Here is a 19,839-nt window from a genome sequence, read left to right on the forward strand (position 1 = left end):
GCCGGCCCCCCAGCCCCTGGATTAACTGTCTGTTTGGCTAATAATTTTAATCTGCTGGAGAGGGCCAAGAATGGGTGACAGGGCTCGGAATAAACATCTAATCCTCTCGTCCCCCTCCCCTCCCTCTGAGCTCTGCACCACTTCCTCCTCGACCCCCTTGTTATACACGTGTGCCATGATGAACACACCGGATGGCCTGCTGTGGTTTTTTAGATCTTAGTCCACCTTTTTGCTGGACAAAATTGCATCCCAGCCACCCAGACAGAAATAAGGCCGCTGTGTGACAGACTGTTGCCAGACTGACATCGTCCAGAGGAATGTACACGTCAGAGTGTGGGGTGTGTGTAGACAAGGGTGCTACTGAGGAGGGGGCACTACAGGTTCACAGGGTCAAGGGATGTCTGTCTGGGACGCATGTGTAGCAGCCTGTAACACTTCAGAGCGGACAAGCATCTTAAAACTGGGAATAATTCAAAAATAATTTAGCAATTTCTTTGACTAATTGGACACCAAACCATACAAAGATAAGTCCCTTTGGTTATTGGACATGTGGGAGGTTTTAATCCTCAGTTATATTTTGTGTTGACAATAAATAATATACATTGCACAACACTGTGTTGAATAAAGACATTATTGGTAATACATTCTTAAATATTCCTAAAGCTAAATTCACTTGACAGTCTCATTTTATAAAAGATAGCCACTATTTGTTGACTTGTTTCCAGAAATGGTCTGTAACATTACCACATTAGGATTTGTTACAGAGCTTTATATCTGTATTGAACACATGCTAGGATTTTGGGAGATTATTACAGACATATGAACATATTAGAGATTTTAAAATTCCTTTAGGGTTAGTTTATTTCTTAGTTATTATATATTTTGTGTCTTTTATTTAGTTTGTTGTTATTATTTGAATGTTCCGAGAGTAAGGTGGCGTGTTGTTGTATTGGAGGATTATGTTGTTTTTAATTTATTTATAAAATTCCTTGGTGTTGTGTACTTTTCCAGTACTGGTTATGTAGCCACACAAGTGAATAAAGTGTTTAAACTTAACATATCCATGCCAAATGAACGCATTGATGCTAGTGTTCTTGTCCATACATCCTGCAAGTGCATTTTTACCATAATAATAAAAACTTTGTGACACATTTTGCTTTTCAAAATAAAGTTAAACTAGTATATACAAGTGCACATGCAATGTGTTATTTGTCTGTCTGTTTTCCACAATCATGTTTCATCTAAAATATTATTTACATCCTCACTGACATCAAATGCAACACAGACTACCGACATCAAGCATCCAGTTTTAGTGGAACTATGATGAAATTACACCTCCGCTATACGGATGGCACTCGAGTCTAATTGTTGCTGTTTGAAGTATGGCCACTTAGATATCCTGTTTAGGATGGGGCTGTATTGTCGCACCTTTGTTCTGATAAGGGTCCCTGCCCCCATTGACAAAGTGCGAACGACTGGGAGGGCCGCTCCGATATAAGAGGCCACAGGAGTGTCAGAGGCACACTGTCTGACTCTGGGTGACTTGTGCTACTGTGCTGCTGCTGCTGCTGTTTATCACACTGAAGAACGTTTTCACTCATGGATTTCCTCCGCGCTTGTGTTCTTTGCACCGCTCTCTTCGGGCTCTCCCAGGCTTTTACGCACCAGGATATGAAGGACGCGCTGCTGCAGAAACTTGGCTTGGATGAAGTTCCTAAAATCCATAAAAGGGATTTGGAGAATCTGGTTATTCCGGCGCATATCAGAAATAAGTACACGACTATGCTGAAGATGCACCACAGCAGGAGACGCAGATCTCTGCCCAGCCTAGCTGGCATCCTGAGGGGAATCCCTGGCAATGCTGGTAAGAAGTTTTACCATTCAAAAATACTTCACATGTGATATGTATGAATGTGTATAAAAAAGCTTTGACAATAGTTAAAACATTTACTTCCGTGCGTAATAGCGAGCCAGCATTATTTTACGCACCAAGCTCCCTTTACCAAATATTACTTTTAAGCCACTTGAGTGGAAGTATCAACTTTAACACTTACAATGTTTTTTGTTTTAGATATTTCTGGGGAGTATGTGTATTCTGACACCACTCGGCAAAGCATTATGTTCGACATGGAGTCGAGGATTCCGGATAACAGCGAGGTGACCATGGCTGAGCTGAAGCTCTACCAGCGGGCCTCTTACCATAAACGCTTCGCGGTGGAGAGGAAGAACCACCGGCCCGTCAACAACGCCCGGGTCAGCATCTACTGGGTGGAGGTGCTGCCCAACGGATCCAACCGGACGTCGCTGGTAGACTCACGGTAAGGGGTCATTTCTCTCACCGTGACGTGTAGAGCAATCCGTCTCTCAGTGGGTTATCTTAATAATAATTCAATTGTATCATTTAATTAATCGCCCTTATCTGTCGTGTTCACAGGTTGATCCCCATTCACGAGACAGGCTGGAAGAGCTTTGATGTGACGCAGGCGGTGCACTATTGGTCCAAGATTCAACAGAAAACACCTATGTACCTGGAGGTGTGGATCGAGGGCGAGAGACCTGGCAGCTACGCGGCAGAGATGGCCAAGAGTGTTCGCTTTACCACCCAGGAGCAGACGGACAACACCTTGGGGAAGCCCGAGCTCATCCTCTACACACTGAACCTCGAAGAATACGGGTAAGGGCGCGAGCTTTTGATATACAGGATATTGTGTCAGTGTGACAATTAGCCCATATCCTTCATCTTTACCTGTCAACATTTGCATTAGCGGATTTGTCGTGGTGTGTCAAAGGGGCGTCAGTTTACTCATTCTCAGGGTTTTGAGAAATATTTGTAACTATTTTGGGTAATTTAAATATATTTTATATATTTTTAATAGGTTTATGTCATCACCTATACAACAGAGTAAAGTTCCTTTCATGTGAAAACCTACTTCCAAATAAAATAGCAACATTTTATTTATTTAATCTTTAGCTATACATCGAAAATTACTTACCAAGAAAATACAAAAAATCGCCTTATTTGAAGTGTATTCACATATTAGTAGGCCTACTTTAAATCGGTTGAAAGAAACACCATTATCAGTTAGTCGCAGGCAGCAGGGGTGTAGCTAAGACATTCAGGGCCTCCTGAAAAAAAGAAAACTTGGGACTTGTGATCTAACTTTCTTTGTCTTTTCTTCCTCAGTTCTCGCGGTGACTGCGACATGAACCAAAACAAAGACTCCTGCTGCAGGGATAAGTACTTCATCAACTTCCGCGCCCTCACCTGGACGCAGTATTGGATCATCGAGCCGGCGGGTTACCAAGCCTTCAGGTGCACCGGGGGCTGCAAACAACCCAAACGCAACTACGGCTACGGGGAGAGGCGGTGCACAGCGTCAGATAGCGCCCCGTTACCCATCATGTACCTGGTGAAGAAGGGCGACTACACTGAGATAGAAGTGGCCGAGTTCCCCAACATGATCGTGGAGAAGTGTGCCTGCGCCATGGACAATGTCTCCGTAGTATGATGTCACGGAAAACAGTTGTAGTACTCCTATAAACACAGACTGCTGGGAATAGGATTATTATAGTGTTTTTCTTCATCAGGGTGTTGATGTATTTAATGGTTTCTAACAACACGTCTAGTACTTTCTATTTAAATGGACATTAAATGGGAGTTTCACACACAACAGGCAGTCCCGCTGCCATTTAAACCCTCCCATTCCACAAGCACTTTTATATATTTTGTACATTTTTATATCTTTTTTATTCAAATTTGTATGAGAATTTGTGTGGAATCTGCCAGCAATCCATCCAATTCTGTCTGATGCGTTATATTTTCAAGCTGTACATAATATGGATGAGTTTATGTTTGGAAAAATAAAATATTTTCTTTCACATTCCGCTCTTCCTCCTCTTCCCTGCTGTCGGCTGTCTGGGCCCATTCACATTCATGAACACATTCACATGCAGTTACATACAGCCTGCCCCTGCCACCTCTTCATTTACACTTATAGGAAATTGTGGAGCAGAGCAAATCATTTGCCTAATGACTTATAACATTTGCTTCACTGAGGGCACACTGTTGTTGACAAACCCACTTGTAATGCTTTATTTGCTGTGGGAAAGAGGTACACGGCCACATACAGAGAAATATGAAGTCAATTCGCATTAAACTAGAGTGGGGTGTTTACATCAGGCTTAGACCGGGCCAAACGTTGCTAATCAGGGCCAATACCTAACGCACTGTTTGCCGTCTGAGTGGGGGGTCTTGTCATTCACTAATATGCTGCTAATGGAGATAAACATGCGGCCCTGCCAAAGACAAGCAGCTGTCTGTCTGGGAGGGAAGTACCTCCAGCAACACCAGGAAGCGTAGAAGAGACACAGGTGGTGCTGTGAAGAAGGGGCGTCACACTTATTGCTGCTCTTAACAAAATGATTCACCCCCTTTGAACGTTTTTACAACATGAATTCAAAGCAGATCGAACATACTTTTTGACACTGATCAACAAAAAAGCAACTAATCTTACCTGCAGTGCTATTTATCAATTTAGATTGTTTGGGTTTGAGCTGTAGAGGGTTGAGATATCGGCCGTAAAGATTTCCCCTCAATACAATGGAAATATGGCAGTTAGCGGGTGGTGCTCAAAGCGCCAACAATATACATTTAAAATACTAGAAATGATTAGGGGAGAGTGGGGTAAGTTGAGCCAATGTTTAATTATGCTGTCCTCTAAGCAAGGAGAAATGACACATAGTAAAAATGAAAACACACACCTATAATTCAGGATGTCTCCTATCAATGGCAATGATAATAATTAATATTTGATCAAGGGCAGTGAAAATATTACTTCTTTAAAAAAAAAAGTCTTGTGGCTCAACTTGCCCCAGTGTAGGGGTAAGTTGATCCAGGTCAGGGGGTAAATTGAACCACTGTTCAAACCTGGGCATACCTACAACACATCTTAAAGGTAACTATAAACAATAAATAACAAACCAAATACAAGCTTAGTTTTTCAAATATTTTTAATATAAATTTCGATTGAATTGATTGATTTTTTTTTAACATGTTCAAAGGAAAAGTAATCATACAAATGTTGATACAACTTCATACATCTTACCAATCAAACACAGGGTAAATTCAACTTTAAATGTAGCCTACAATGAGCTCTTATTATCAACTTGGCCTACTTTCATTCATTTCTCCATTGAAAAACTGGCTCAACTTACCCCAAGACCCATGGTTCACTTTACCCCATAGCCACCATTTTAGAAAAAATAGCCTAGCATTAAAATTCAGAGTCATCTTTAGCTTAATGATTCACATGGTTTAATACGCTGCCAACACATCAACATATACAATATGTGTTTAAACCTGGATACTTTTTTTTTACATAACAGCCGATATTGCTGACATCTAGAAAATTGACTTTGACAAGCAAAAAACTTTTTTTGTAAAAATGTTTACTTACCAGACCACAATGAGCATCTCTTTTTCACAGGCAATGAGAAATGGGTGGAGCTTGCATAATTTCTGGTCACTTGATTACAACTATTAGGCGTTGCCTGGTTACAGGGGGTGGTTCAATTTACCCACTGGCTCAATTTACCCCCTTCTCCCCTACCCAGTACTCAAAATAATCCACAGACCATGTTGGAAGTAGTTTTATGAAGGAACTACTTTATTCTACCAACTACGCCCATCAACCATATCACTGCGCAGAAGAAAGTGTTCTTTTACCAAGCTAGCTGGCATTACTGATTATTGTAGAGGAATTTTTTACATTTGTACATTTAAATCGTACCTGAAGTGCTATCAATTTAGTGTGATTTGGTGCAGGTAGTTTGTGTTAAGATATTGGCCGTAAAAAAAGTCTTGTCTCCAATATAATGAAGCTAAATGGCACCGACCTTTTGGTGCTCAAAGCGGCAAAAATATACATTTTACACGCGGCTACAGCAATGTCTCTACAGAAACCATGACCCAATTTACTTCCACAGATCATGTTGGAAGTAGTATGTCGAAACCATTTTTTTCCTACCAAACTAAGCATGTCAACCGTATCACTGCGCTGAAGAAAGCTTCTATCTAATCACCTAGCTAGCTACAGCTCAGCCGGAGAGGACTTTATTAATGTTTACATCTCGTTTTTAGAAGCCTCACACTTAAGGGTAGGAGCATGATTCCTTCTGCGCTGTAATATAGTTGGTTGTTGTAGTTTGGTAGAAAGAAAGTAGCTCCTATAAAACTACTCAACCAGGTGTGTGGTATGGCTAATCTTATGGGTCATGATCTCTCAAAAGAGACATAGAGTTTTTCAAATGTATTTTATTTTTGTGATTTATTTGAGCACCAAATGCCATCTAGTTCCATAATAGTAGAAAGGAGTCTGATATCTCTGACACTCTGCAACTCAGACAAGAACAGTCTAGATCAGGGGTGTAAACGTTTTTTCAATGAGGGCCACATATAGAAAAACACACAAAGAGCTGGGCCGCTAGCTAGAAGTGAGGTATATTGCCATACGTTAAGTTTGATACTTGAATATGCTTTGAGAAAACAAACAGTCACAGCTTTACATGGGTTTCATTTATTTTATAACATAAAGATTTGGCAGCTCATTCTTTAAAAAAGGAGCCTCAGATTGCTTATAATAAGGGGAAATATGAAGGGTATATTTCAAGCTATCATGCAAATAAGTTGTTGGGCTTTTTCTATCAACCAAGATTAGTTAGAAAATGTTTTCAACTTGAATTTACTGAAATCATTTGAAAAGTGGGCTTATTAACACATGAATGCTACTATGTAATATTATGATTAGATACAGAATATTTAAGAAGTAGGCCTACAATATAAGAAAAGCATACGTTTTGAATTTGCTGAGGGCCAATACAAAATGGACAACGTTCTGTAGTTTGCCCCCGTTTGGACATTTTCGGTTTTGAATTTTGTGAATCTGTGAATCTGCCCTGAACAGGCCCTGCCCTGAAGGATCATGAGCTTCAGAGGCTAAACTTCTAGAGACAGACGACAACAGTAGTCATGATGCTTTACCGGGACAGTGACAAAGAGAGAGTCACTCTAAAACAAAAGTCTACAGACAGTCTAGCAGCTCAGTGGGGCTGTAGCTAACACAACTTTTAGCTTAAATGCTAACATCAGCCTGGATGTTTATCAGGTGTATATGTTTGCCCTCTTAGTTTAGCATGTTAGCATGCAAACATTTGCGAATTAGCATCAAGCACAATGTCATTGGTTAAGGAACCAGATACAAATTGACCTGATGATGAAGCCGGTCAAAGATAAGAGGTTCAAACTATAACAATGTATCCTCTGGGGACCATGAATGTCCAAACCAAAGTTCATACAAAAACCAAAAGTGGTCAACATCTTTAAAAAAAAACTAAAAGAGGCTGAGTAAAAGTAAAAGACACCAAGGTCATTACATTATCCAGTAGAACAGGAGTGCTGAACTTTTTTCTTACCAAGGTTGTCAAGATATTTTAAGCTGAACCACACATTTTATCCTCATGATTGCGCTATAAGAAGGCATTGGGCTTCATTCTCTGGGTACATTCAATGTCAAAATCTCATGGTAATCCATCCAGTACTTGTTGTGATATTTTGGTCTATAGCAAAGTAGTGGACTTACCAATATTGACCTTCCATCTCATAAGTCTGAAAAATGAATGCAGTAAAAAGGACAATTTGTTAACTGCATGAAACCTGCATTCGTGACACGTTTTCATCTGAGCATAGCAGCGGCTTAACATTGCTTAAGGGCAACATTAAATCGTCAACTCGACAAGATTGTTGACATTTCACACATATTTGGGGCTGTAGTTTCTGCGAGAGGTGCATACACTAAGTGGTGGAATGTAATGAAGCACATTACTCAAGTACCTTAGTTAAAAAGGTACTTTACCCATACTTGCCAACCCTCCCGATTTTCGCGGGAGACTCCCGATTTCATTGCCCTCTCCCGGTTTCCTCCCGGGGTCATATTTCTCCCGCATTTCTGACCAAATCAGATTTAGTCAGGACTGTTTCCACTCGGACTACAGCTACAGCATTGTTTGGTTTCCATGATAGCGCGTCTCTTTAGCAGCGCGCGCAACTGAAAGTCTGAGAGGGTGAGGAAGATAGTCACAGAAAACAGAACAAGAATGGACAACTCGACCCTCTGCTCACTCCTTTCCTGTAAAATACAGGTCCAGCCCACACATATGCTCCATCAAGGATGGTGCTACAGGCCGCAAGGCAGTGCACTTACATCTACAATAAGCATGTTATTGCCCCCCGCGGTGGTTTTGAAATCCTCCCGATTTCTGAGGTCTCAAGGTTGGCAAGTATGACTTTACCTGGGTATTTTCATTGTATGCTACTTTATACTTCTACTCTATTACATTTCAAAAGCCTGTATTGTATTTTTTACATCACTACCTTTGCCAGCTTTAGTTACATTACAGATTCTGATTATTAGCTAATACAAAATGTATATTAACTAATGAATAAACATTTTAGTTTAGGATATCCAACAGCAGTATATAGTTATTAAAATGACACCTTACCAGCTGTGATGAACATATGAATGCATCAATAATCATAATCCAGTCATTTATTAGGATTCCAAAGTGGGCAAATAAGCCTACATAGAGTACCAAATGTTTGCACTTACCTAAGTGAAATGTAAATGGTTTTTTTAAATACTTTTAGTTGCAATAGAGAACTTTTACAATTTGGTATTGTCACTTTAAATTACATAGTTCTTCTTCCCCATCTACTAAATACATGCAAACTCAATTCAAAGTATTTTTTAATTATTACATTACATTTAGCTGACGCTTTTATCCAAAGCGACTTACAATAAGTGCATTCGACCAACAAAATACAACTTGAAGAAAACAGAATCATATAAGTACATCAGGTTTCATAGAGCCAAAAAATGTCAAGTGCTACTCAACTGGCTTTAGGTAAGCCAGTCCTTTATTAGTATATAAGTGCTTTGTTAGTTCTATTGCTCGAAGTGGAGTCGAAAGAGATGAGTTTTCAGTCTCTAATTAGTTTAAATCTGTGTTTATTCTGTTTATCGGCTTTACAAACAGCTACATGAAATGAAACCTGTAATCTTCTGAGGGAGTTAAATGTGTTTTAGTGTAACAAACCACACCGTCATATACCAGCTTCTTAAACTTTAATAGAGTTGAGACAAATAAAAAAAAAATAGTCCCAAATTCTTTTAACACAAATATCAAAAAACCGTAAGATAGAAAAGACAACAAATCTGAAAAATGTCCCAAAGCTTTTACATTGTGGGTTTAATAATAAAAGACCCGATATACAACCTGCAACATAAAGCGATAAAAATATAGTGTCTGTCGTGTTATACTGTAAACTCAAAGCTTGCATTCTGCTAGATTTTATGTATCAAGTACAATAAAAGGAGCAAAAACTCTCCACACATTTAAATTTAGCGAACAATTCATCACACCGCAGTTATTTAGGCAAACTAACACTTTTGTTATCACAATACAGTTATTACTCCAAGCCCATTAATGAACATTCGTGCATGGTTGAGATGTTTGTTAATAACACCGGGAGGTAAACATTAGAAACACAGATCAGGTTTTCCAGTTCTCACGTTGCAGGGTCAGGCAGGGCGTCCTCTGCCAGGGAAAATGTGCCGGGACATTTTATGAGCTGTTGGATGAGGAGCTGCCATTATTGCGGGGGGCCACAGTCACTGAGACAAACCTAAATTCAAAAAATAATGCCTTTAAGTTGAAAAACGTCTTCCCTTTCCATCATGGTGGTGTTGTCATGGTGCAGCCCTTTAGGTTTGCTGGTGAAAGTGAGTAACCCTGCCTGCTTTTCACTCCATTTGTGCTGAACTCTCAGAAACATGTTAAATAGTGGTGTCGTTTGAATCATAAATTGTGGTTCTGATTTGGAATTAGTTGATCAGTGCTAGCTGTTTTTCAGAAGTCTACTGCACTAAAGGACCCTTTGATAAACCTGAGAATCAAGGGCTCTATTTCCTAAGAATAAATACTTTTAAACACAAATTTAAAAAGAGAAATGTTGTACAAAATGGCTTACTTAGATCCTTAAAATGGCTTGGCCGAAACAATGTACATTAGAATAGCTACATGGTATCAAAGACACACTTGAAGGGAATACTTTGCTAATGAGGCGTAACTGGAGGCGTGTCCTTCCTGTTTGAAGTAACAAACTAGGACTCCGCCCACTCAAAGGTCTTTTACACACCTTTGAACTGAATCAAAAGTCAATAGCCAGGAAGAATGTAAAAAAAGCCAACGAGTTGTTTATTGTAGATCTATGGAGTTTAGGTTACAAGGTTTGATACTGGGAACAAAAGACAAGTCATCTGTTACTTCAGTTGAACTGATTGACAGTGGACTAACAATATATGCAGCTACCATGCTTCTCTCTAATAAGCCAAGGTTCCTTCTCATACAAACTACGCAAAAAAAAAAATTATATTTACAATTTGTAATAAAAAAGCAAAACAAATAAAAATCACAGCACAGATAAAAATACACAACCCTGAAAAAAAAACAACCTTTATCAACATCTGCCGGGCTAGCCAAATGTTTCTGGTTCCTGATATTACAAACAGATTTCTTTAAAAGCACGTCATTTAAAAGTAGTGAAAAAAGGAAATGTACAACGAAAAAGAAAACGGATTATTTGGGGAAACCCAAGTAGTACATGTGTTCGTAGATATATATAGCCTCAATTACACTCAGGATGACGTCTCCTCCCTGATGTGGAATGTTGTTGCTCCATATCACGGTAAATCTTTATCAGTTGGGGTTTTTTTTTTTTTAAGTTATTAAAAATGGGGTTCTAGGAAAAGAAAATCTGAAAAAGCGGGTGGAGGGATGTTCCGTGGCTTGAGGTGGATCTTAGTGTGGGCCACCAGTCCGTTACAAGTGTCTTAGTAATATCCAGGCTGGTACTGCTGGCTCCAGGGCTTCTGGTTCCAGAACTGCACAGGACACACAAGAGATGACACGTTTATTATGGGAATGTACACTCAATCATATGTATATTAAAAAAAAGTAAGATACGTTTTCAGATCATCTACTTATTGAAAAACTCCTTGGGTGTGGAAAATGTTTTGCACTTTTAGTAGAGGTTTTACGGTAATATTGACGTATACACACGTAAGTACCATCATATAACACTGTTGGGGTATAATGAGATTGTTTCCATCCGAACACAATTAGATTTTTCAATATGGATAATGTCACTGAGAACACCAATGTAGTTATTATCTTTCTTTAAAAAAAAGAGCTCTCCAGCTATGTTCCATGTGCTTGTGGTGACAATATTCAACTGGACCTTTTTTAATATTCACATTAATCTAGTCAAATATGGGCCCGATTTGCTTATGTATTGAGCACTGACGGCGTTAGAAGTCTTGTGATGTGCACAAGAACAATTTTTATCTGCTCCAAATACTGACCCCTTGCTGCCAGCTCTGGTTGAAGGCCTGGGCCTTGTCCATGCCGTTTCTGTTGCCACCAAAGTTGCCGCCGTTCCTGTTGCCACCAAAGTTGCCATTCTTGTTTCCAAAGTTGCCGTAGTTGCCGCGGTTACCACCTCTCGGCTGGAACTGCTACAATAAAAATAAGGACATTTTATAGAAACATTTCTGTTAGAAACCCAAACCACGTGCTGTAAGGATGTACGAGTTGGTATCAAACCCACCTGGTTGTGGTGGCCCCGGGCCCCTCCACGGTGCATGTTGGCTCCACCCCCTCTGCTCATGTTGCCTCTGTTCATTGGGCCACCTCTGTTCATGGGTCCGCCTCTAGGTCCCATGTTTCTCATTGGTCCGCCACGAGGGGATCCGCCCAGACTAGGAATAGGGCCGCCGCCCCTGTTGAAGTTTCCACGGTTATGGAAGCCTCCTCTGAAGGCGGGGGGAGGCAGGAAGCCGCGGGGTGGGCGGTTGAAGCCTCCACGAGGGCCGGGAGCTACAGAGGAAATTGGAAAAGTTAGCATGAATACAATAATGATTTATTTGCAAAAATAATGGCATTACATCCCAAAATGTCAGTTTACCTCCTCTGAAGTTGCCTCTGTTCTGGAAGCCTCCGCGGCTGCCGCCTCTCGGTCCAGGTCCACTTCCACGGCCAAACTGGTTCTTGCCCCCGGCCCCGCGTCCGCCTCCACGCAGACCACCTCCCCTTTTTGGTGTTGTGCTTCCCTGGTTGGGTTTCTTTTCAGCGGGCAGGGCAGTCTTGCTCTCTTCCTTGTACTGCTCCAGCAGCTTGCCGGCCTCCTCCTTCTGCAGCTCGGCGAAGACGACGTCATTGAAGCTCTCTCCCTCCCCCGGCAGCGAGTAGAAGCCTGGAATGGAAGGAAAACAAACCGAACATTACTACACCCGAATCTGACAGAATAGAAAGGAAAGAGACTTAGTACTACTACTTTGGCTTTATGGCTGAAACATCTTCTATACCTTTCATTTTAAAGAGGGCGTGCTCGGGCACTTCTTTGCCGTCGCTCTCCACCTTCTTCTGGACCCTCTCCTTGTAGTCCTCATCAGAAGGGCAGACCACCACAGCCTTGCGCTGGAAGCCCGCAAACAAGCACATCTTCCTCTTCTGGCCCGGGGCAGACAGGTTAGTCTGGGGGGGGGGGGGGGGAAGAGGATCAATTACACTGTGATTTAAGATAACAAGTACACTCTTATGTATTTTATATTGGCAACAATCAGCTGTGATTCATTGCAAGCCACTTACATGATCCAGGATGTAGTTTCTCTTCTTGCGGGCAGCAATCTCAATAAACTTTCCCAGGAAAAGTGGTGCTCTCTGGGAAATGGCGCTCAGCTTTGTGATGTCCTTTGACTGGCGTTTCAGACTGTTGATCTGTAGAAAATGACCGGATAAATTAGATATCAAAACGTAAAGCAGTAGGAGATAGAGAGCACGACACAGGATTCCCAGAGTTATCAGTACTGACCATCATCTTGTCCACAATAGTGTCACTGCCCAGGATGTAGTATTTCCCGGGGTTCTCCTGGACGTGGTTCTTCACCCATGTGGTCTTCCCTGAGCCTGGCAGGCCGACCATCACTATGATCTATGTGACATGAAGGGAAAGGACAATTAAGATCAAACTCTGCTGAATATTATAGTTTTGACAAATTGAAATAGCATCTACTCATTCCTAAGCTTACCTCGCAGTCAGCTTTGGTCTGTGGGCCCTTGAGCCCCCGGACACGGTCGTCCACTGGGATCTGCTGCAGGAAGGTGTAGCCCTGGGGCAGGGGGAAGTACGGAGTCTCCATCTGGCCGAAGTTGAACTCCACAGCACAGTTATGGCAGATGACGTGTGGGAAGAGGGCCTGGCCGCTCAGAGAGTCCTTGTTGACCTGGAAAGCAACAGCTGGCTCCCCGCCATTCTTAGAACAGGACAGCACCACCTCATCTCCCTCAAAGTCCTAAGGAAAGAATACATTCATATAAATCCATGTGTGAATGTTGGTGTCTTTCTTATCCTGCTCTTGCTTGGTTTCCATCAGTTTTAATTAGTTATTAGGATAGCATTATGTCTTACAATGAGGCAGCAGATGACGTCATTCTCCTCGTAGGTTTCTCCAAAGTCCTCGGTCACACAGTTGGTGGTCTTCTTGGCTTTCCCAGAGTATGCATAAGAATGTTCCTCCTCGCCTGAAAATTAAGTGAAGGACACAATTCTTAAAAATATCTTGTGACAGCAGATGACCTGAATTAACTAAATATCCCAGTTACTCAGATTCTGATTCATTGATATTGGACATCGGCCAAAGACCATTATATTATGCAGCCAGAGCTGGAGCCATTTTACATTAGCATGTCATGCTGCTTGTGAACCACCAGAGGGAGCTCTCCGGACAGACTGCCATTTCATGCAGGATCACATCAGCCTCCTGCTTCTAAGTCTTATATGGCTGACATGCATGAATTCCTTACAGTTTTTTCGTCTTGCAATGAATAAATGCACCGTTAAGTCCCACCAAGATAATGTTTTCTATTGAGCTCTTCTATATTCTGCATGAATGAGTTATATGGCTGCATTGGCTTAGTCACCATTTTGTGGATCAAATCAATGATATTCCATGATTGCCAGATCACTATAGACATAACAATTAGCTCTACAACAGCCTGACTACTGAATAACGGATTGAAAAACATACCAAGAAGTAGGGTGCCAGTAGACAGGGACCAGCCGACCTGGACATCATGAATCTCCATGTTCTTGCTGGAGATGTGCTTCACAGGGATTTTCTCTGCAATCTGTTGACATGAAGAAAAACACAATTATATCAGGATATGTTTTGCTTGTTCAACGAGTAGCTTTATTAAAACCATTTTACACATATTTGTAACCATTGTTTAACCGTCGACATAAGCCTCAACCCCTTCAGAGATGTTATGGTTCACATGGCAGGGAAAGGTTCATTCTTCACAATGTAAACACACAATTGTGTGAACAGTGTGGAATACATCAGCTTTGTAACTGTACCTTAATCTCAAAGCAGGCTTTGCCTTTGTTCATGCCATAGGTGGCCTTGCCTCCGGACCAGAGGTAAGCAAAACTCTCCATGGTGAGAGATGAGGCGCTGTAACGGTCCCGCGACACCTTAAAGTGCAGGTCGCAGTTGTCTGGAACACAACAAAAAGGACAGTTGATATTAACACAATAGTTCCTGCTAATTGTCATGTCTTCTTGGACAGGTGTTTGAATTCATAAAACTTGCTTGAGATATTTCTTTACATTGAGTTATTATCCACATTTAAAATCACTCACAGGTATCCAGACAGACTTTGGTGTCATCAAACTCCTCATCTTCCTCCTCAAGGGGTGGCACGGGAGACTTGAATGAGGCCCTGAAAAGATATGCCAACATGTCAATAAGAGGATTCACCTGCCAGTGCAGCTACATGGAACATATAGAGGCCTTGGGTACCACTTGCCCAAAAATATTTGTGGAGGAAAGACAAAGTAGGGGGAACAATACAAAATAGAAAGAGTAAATGGGGCAAGCGAGCCTCCAAAGTTTTATCAGGATATTGTCAGCTGTGTGATTGGCCAGACAACACTTACCTTACCCAGCGAAATCTAAAATGAGAGAAAAGCATCCCTGCTAGCCCTTGAATGCAAGGCTATCCATTGGTGAAGCTGATAATAAAAAAAATAAAAAATCTCCCCTTTCAGATTGGATTTTATGATCTCCAGGACTGCTGATGGAAGGTGCGGTTATTATTAACTTGCCTTAAGTGGAATTCCAATTCAAAAAGATCAAGACCAAGTCACTGTTTTGAGTTTCCACCATGATTGGCTGCTACTTAAAACGAGTAATCAAAGTATCACAAGAACTACAGCAACTTACCAACTCTTGTAGCATGAGAATAGGTACCAACATCTCATCATTTCAAGACCAACTAGTCAAAATTGTTGAAAAATAAACATTACACTGAGGCTTAAGCAATTCCAGTGAAGTTGTGTTTTTAGAAGGAAGAGGAAGATTTAGTGCATTCCTTTGCAGCTGTCTTTACATCTCCAGAGACATCTGTCGTGGATGGGGGGGGGGGGGGGGGGGGGGGAAGGGGCCAACATACTGTCTAAGTCAGCTAGTGGCTCCAACAATGGCTGCTGCTCTACAGACCCCATGGCTTCAAATAGGGTAGATGTGAAACAGTAACAGTTGTTAGGGGAAATGTGATGATGGAGCTGGCTTTTTTATTTATTTTTTTTAAATAGAGTTTAATGGACACTTGCAATAAAATGTATGTTGTCAGGGGTGGGCACCACAAAAGGCAGCAAACCTATCATATGTTATCAAATCTGGTGGAAGTAACATGTATTATAAGTCAGGCTTTTGAAAAAATGTATTAAAATTGGTCTTAAATTTGATTCTGGGCCGGTTTATCCTTATTGTGTCAACAGCGCAATGAAAACAAAACACTGACCAAGAAGTCGGTACATGTATGCACACACATCCACTCACCACTACCCATGCATGATGTTACCTGCGCGGGGGGATAGAAACAAGCTTTGCAAACACAAGCATCCACACCATGAAAACATACACACAAGACATGAGACAGAGATAGCATTTTGACGTCATACAACCAGTGAAATAAAAAACAAAACGGAAAAATGTAAAGACCATTGCGAGGCAAAAACGATGGACGGTCAATAGTGAGCTCCTCTGTGGACGTTTGGGGAATTTGCTACATCCTTGTGTGCTACCCTGCAGCAGTGGACCCCTCCTCCCATGCCCCTGAGCTATTCCTCTCCACCCCCCCTTCTGCTACTTTCCTCTGGGTTCTCTTTGAGCAGCTTTGATTCACCTTCAGCACACAATGGGCTTTCCAAAACAATAAGTGGCATGAGGAACAAATGTGGAAATTCAGAGAGACTTGATAGTTGCACTTCTGCTACAGAATGCAGTCACATGTGAGTGGGCACTGTAAAGGTAAGGCTCTTAAAGTAGTCAGGGATGACCCTCAAAAACAGGTGAAAGTAAGGTTATAAATATATATAAAAATGAGGGTTTTCCTCATGCTAGTTATATGTGCATTGGCACTTAAAGCCAATACAGTTCAACAAAGCTATAGATGGCGCTTCAGGGATGCTGAAGGCCATTTTTGCTCTGTCCCATCCTTACCAGCTGTATTTGTTCTCTTCAATAAATTCAAAGTAGCCCCTTCCATGTTCCTCCCGGCGTCTCTTAACACCCTTCTTATTCTTCTGATCAGCATTCGTGTCTTTGTCCGCATCGCCTTTGAAAATAGAACAAAGATATAGAATGAGGTGTTCCTTTTTGTGAGAGAGAGGTCGGACTGGCAGTGGGGTTCTGGCCCACAAAGCCCGTTCATTAGTTACAGTGTCGACCATAATCATCAATATTAAATAAAGAAGAGGCAACACCTCATGATTACACTTAAATAAAACACAATCAGAAATTGTAACAGCTCTAATGACCAGAGATAAGAATTACAATGTAGGCTGGTCGATATGAACATTGTGAACAGTGTTTGCTGGGGCTGGAAAACAAGTCTCTGCAAAGTAAGGGACATTAAGCCTGCAATAAAGGGCTTAGAATATGTGTTTCTCAATAGGCTCCAGTAATTTAACTAAAGAAGTCTACTGCTGTCTGGGACAAATGCATCATGCAAGGAAATGGGAATACCTATGTAGCCCTGGGTTGACCCCTCCCCCCCATATCTTGCCCTAAATAACCTAGTTGGCTAATCACGTAAACTCCGATTTTTATCTTCATCCAACAAGACTACACTTTATATTCGAACCGCCGACAAACTAACCACGTGCCTACCCAATCTCCTGCACAGCTCTGGGTCAGACAGTTCAGGCGTTCCCGGCTCTACTGAAGGCTAATACATTTAGACTTTACACAGCAGGCCACCCTGTTTATTCCTAAGGAGTTTGTAATTTGAGTTGAATTTGTAACGTTTTTGTTGAAACTCCGCAATTGTCTTCTGACTAGTTAGAGGCGGACGAAGCCACCCTACAATCACTGCAGCAGTCACATATTTAAACATGCTGCTTTAACGTTACGCCATTATGAAACAGGTTATACAAAGTAACGTGTAGTCATCATATTGGTGCATCTCCACTGTACCACCCCATTCGTAGCCAACCTTAATTATGGGAACCCCTGAACTAGCTAACCGGCTGATCCGCTAGTTAGCACGGCACCACAGACACAAAGAAAATGACGTTAGCTGGCAAGCTAACACGCTAACCGAGCAAAACGAAAAGTCGCACTAAGCTAGGTTAAATTAATATATTAATTCTGACTTCATTAGCGTAGTTTAGGTTTCTACCGACACTGAACTATTACAAATAAGCTAAAGCTTACCTTCGTTGGCGGACTATCGAAACTTAACGTTACAAAAATAGTGAACGTTAGCTAACCAAGGTGGTGGCCGATGCTAACGTCAGATGAGCATGTCATGCTAACGGTTTCAGTTTGATGCTAACGCTTGCTAGTTTAGTTGGTTTATATAATCTAGCTCAACATGGACGCTCTGTTGTATGGTAACGCATTCATATGTAATGATCCCCAGTCGGCTCTCTACCGCGGTAGCATTAACGCTATAGCCAAACTCGACACCCAGCCACAGTCCATCCAGCCAGACACATTTTCCAAACCAACCCGGCCGACTCACCCTCTGCAGTCTGGTCCGCGGGCTCACCATCCTCTGTGTCTATTTTCTCCATGTCGTCGACATCACCCTTGAGCATGGGATCCATCTCGTCGTCTTCGTCCTCTTCCCCCTCACCCATCTCTTCGTCCTCGGCAACGGCATCATCGTTGCCTCCATTTTCCGGTTCTGGTTCTTCTTCTTCCTCCTCCTCCTCCTCATCCTCGTTGGCCTCCATGCTTTCTTCTATCGGGCCCTCACCTTCTTCTTCCTCTCCCATGCCCTCATGGTCGGCGGCCTGGCCGGAACCCTCGACCGCCACAGCTTCTGGGTCCAGCGGGGAATCTCTGCCGAGGGCCTCCTCGTCCAGCGCGACCTGCAGGCGGTCCATTAGGTCGGCCTTCAGACCCTTGTCGGAAAGATCACGCTTTTTCAGCTCGTCCTTCAGCTCGTTCACTTTCAGCTTTTTTACGTTAATTGAGCTCATTGTGAATGTTTAAAGGCAAATATATTTAATAAAATTCACAAATACGACTATGAATAAATAAACTGGAAGCCTTTTGTCGAAAGATGAAGCTCAATACTGCGCCAAATGGCACCGCGCTGTCCGACCAAGCTTTAACCGGCAAAAGAGCTGAGCGGCTGGGTGTGGGGGAGGCGGATGAAGTCCCTTACCGTAATTACCCAGAGAGCAGCGCGGCCTGGTGGTTATATATCCCGTCGACCATCTGTCGTTGGCCCAATAACAAAACCAATCCAATAGGAAGCGTTGATGTGGAAGAAAGTGGGGCAAACACCCAGGATTTTACTTTTATATTTGCACTATTAGTAAAAGTGGGAATATAACTTACCGTAACCCACTGCATTAAACTACCAATAGCAGTTACAAATACGCATGCGTCGTGTTTCTAGCCAGATAATAGTACAGTAATTAAATAAACAATAGCCTGTTATGTAGGGTAGCCTACACTATAAGGTACCTGGAACAAAAGTCCTTGTATGCTATAATTCATGTTTTGAAAACCTCTTCTAAAAGTAATGTCTTTGAAGGGGAAATATAAAAGATTAATGAAAACGTTTTAATTGAGTAGATATCTTAAGTTACAACTGTTTATAGCCTACTGGCTGATTTCTTCACATCAAAACGTATTTTACAATTATATGTAACTATAAGAAATCAAAAACCATCTAGCCAATGAAGTAAACGAAAAGGCAACACTTTATTTGTATCATTTTTAATATATATATGTTTTCTAAATGGGCCCACATTAATTTGTTTTATCCTTCGTGCTGATTTTGAATGAGCACTCTATTCTGTACAACGGAAATACCAAACTATGAATAAATAACACATTTTGGCATGTTTATATATTATTTAATCAGTTATCGTTTACGCAAAAAAAACTGCCCCTTTGCGACACTAAAGACACTATCTTTTTTGATATGTTGTCACTCTTTCCTTATCTAAAAAAAGAAAACAGTCTACACTTATCTAAAGGTATACTCCACTAATTTGACTAATTTAGTGAAAACTATTCATTTTGTCTGGCTTTTGAGCTATGTCAAGTCTGTTAATGTTATGGTCATATGTTTTGAATCTATACTAGGGATTTTAAAGTGCGTTTATCTCGACGTCTGCTGCATCAATTTGGATTTGTG

The 19,839-nt window shown here is 41.5% G+C and overlaps 2 protein-coding genes across 3 annotated transcripts; one reads left to right on the forward strand and one right to left on the reverse strand.

Moving 5' to 3' along the window:
- Positions 1–1,599: 1,599 nt before the first annotated feature.
- Positions 1,600–3,881, forward strand: lft1 (lefty1). Its single transcript, XM_034228724.1, has 4 exons — positions 1,600–1,864; positions 2,072–2,318; positions 2,435–2,674; positions 3,185–3,881. Exons 1-4 carry the CDS (start codon positions 1,600–1,602, stop codon positions 3,507–3,509), a joined length of 1,077 nt encoding a protein of 358 aa, XP_034084615.1. The 3' UTR covers positions 3,510–3,881.
- Positions 3,882–9,162: 5,281 nt separating this feature from the next.
- On the reverse strand, positions 9,163–18,864 carry hnrnpub (heterogeneous nuclear ribonucleoprotein Ub). 2 transcript variants are annotated; one of them, XM_034228498.1, is made up of 14 exons: positions 18,205–18,864; positions 16,680–16,794; positions 14,816–14,895; positions 14,531–14,670; positions 14,202–14,301; positions 13,583–13,695; positions 13,203–13,466; positions 12,986–13,105; positions 12,763–12,891; positions 12,480–12,648; positions 12,080–12,367; positions 11,723–11,991; positions 11,478–11,627; positions 9,163–10,997 (listed from the first exon to the last, which is right to left on the reverse strand). In XM_034228498.1, exons 1-14 carry the CDS (start codon positions 18,665–18,667, stop codon positions 10,947–10,949), a joined length of 2,451 nt encoding a protein of 816 aa, XP_034084389.1. In that variant the 5' UTR covers positions 18,668–18,864; the 3' UTR covers positions 9,163–10,946. The 2 variants fall into 2 exon arrangements, with proteins under 2 accessions (XP_034084389.1, XP_034084387.1); XM_034228496.1 differs by having other exon boundaries at positions 11,478–11,630; positions 18,205–18,863.
- Between the last annotated feature and the right edge of the window lie 975 nt (positions 18,865–19,839).

This window comes from Gymnodraco acuticeps, unplaced genomic scaffold (assembly GCF_902827175.1).
Source record: "Gymnodraco acuticeps unplaced genomic scaffold, fGymAcu1.1, whole genome shotgun sequence".
Lineage (NCBI taxonomy): Eukaryota > Metazoa > Chordata > Actinopteri > Perciformes > Bathydraconidae > Gymnodraco > Gymnodraco acuticeps.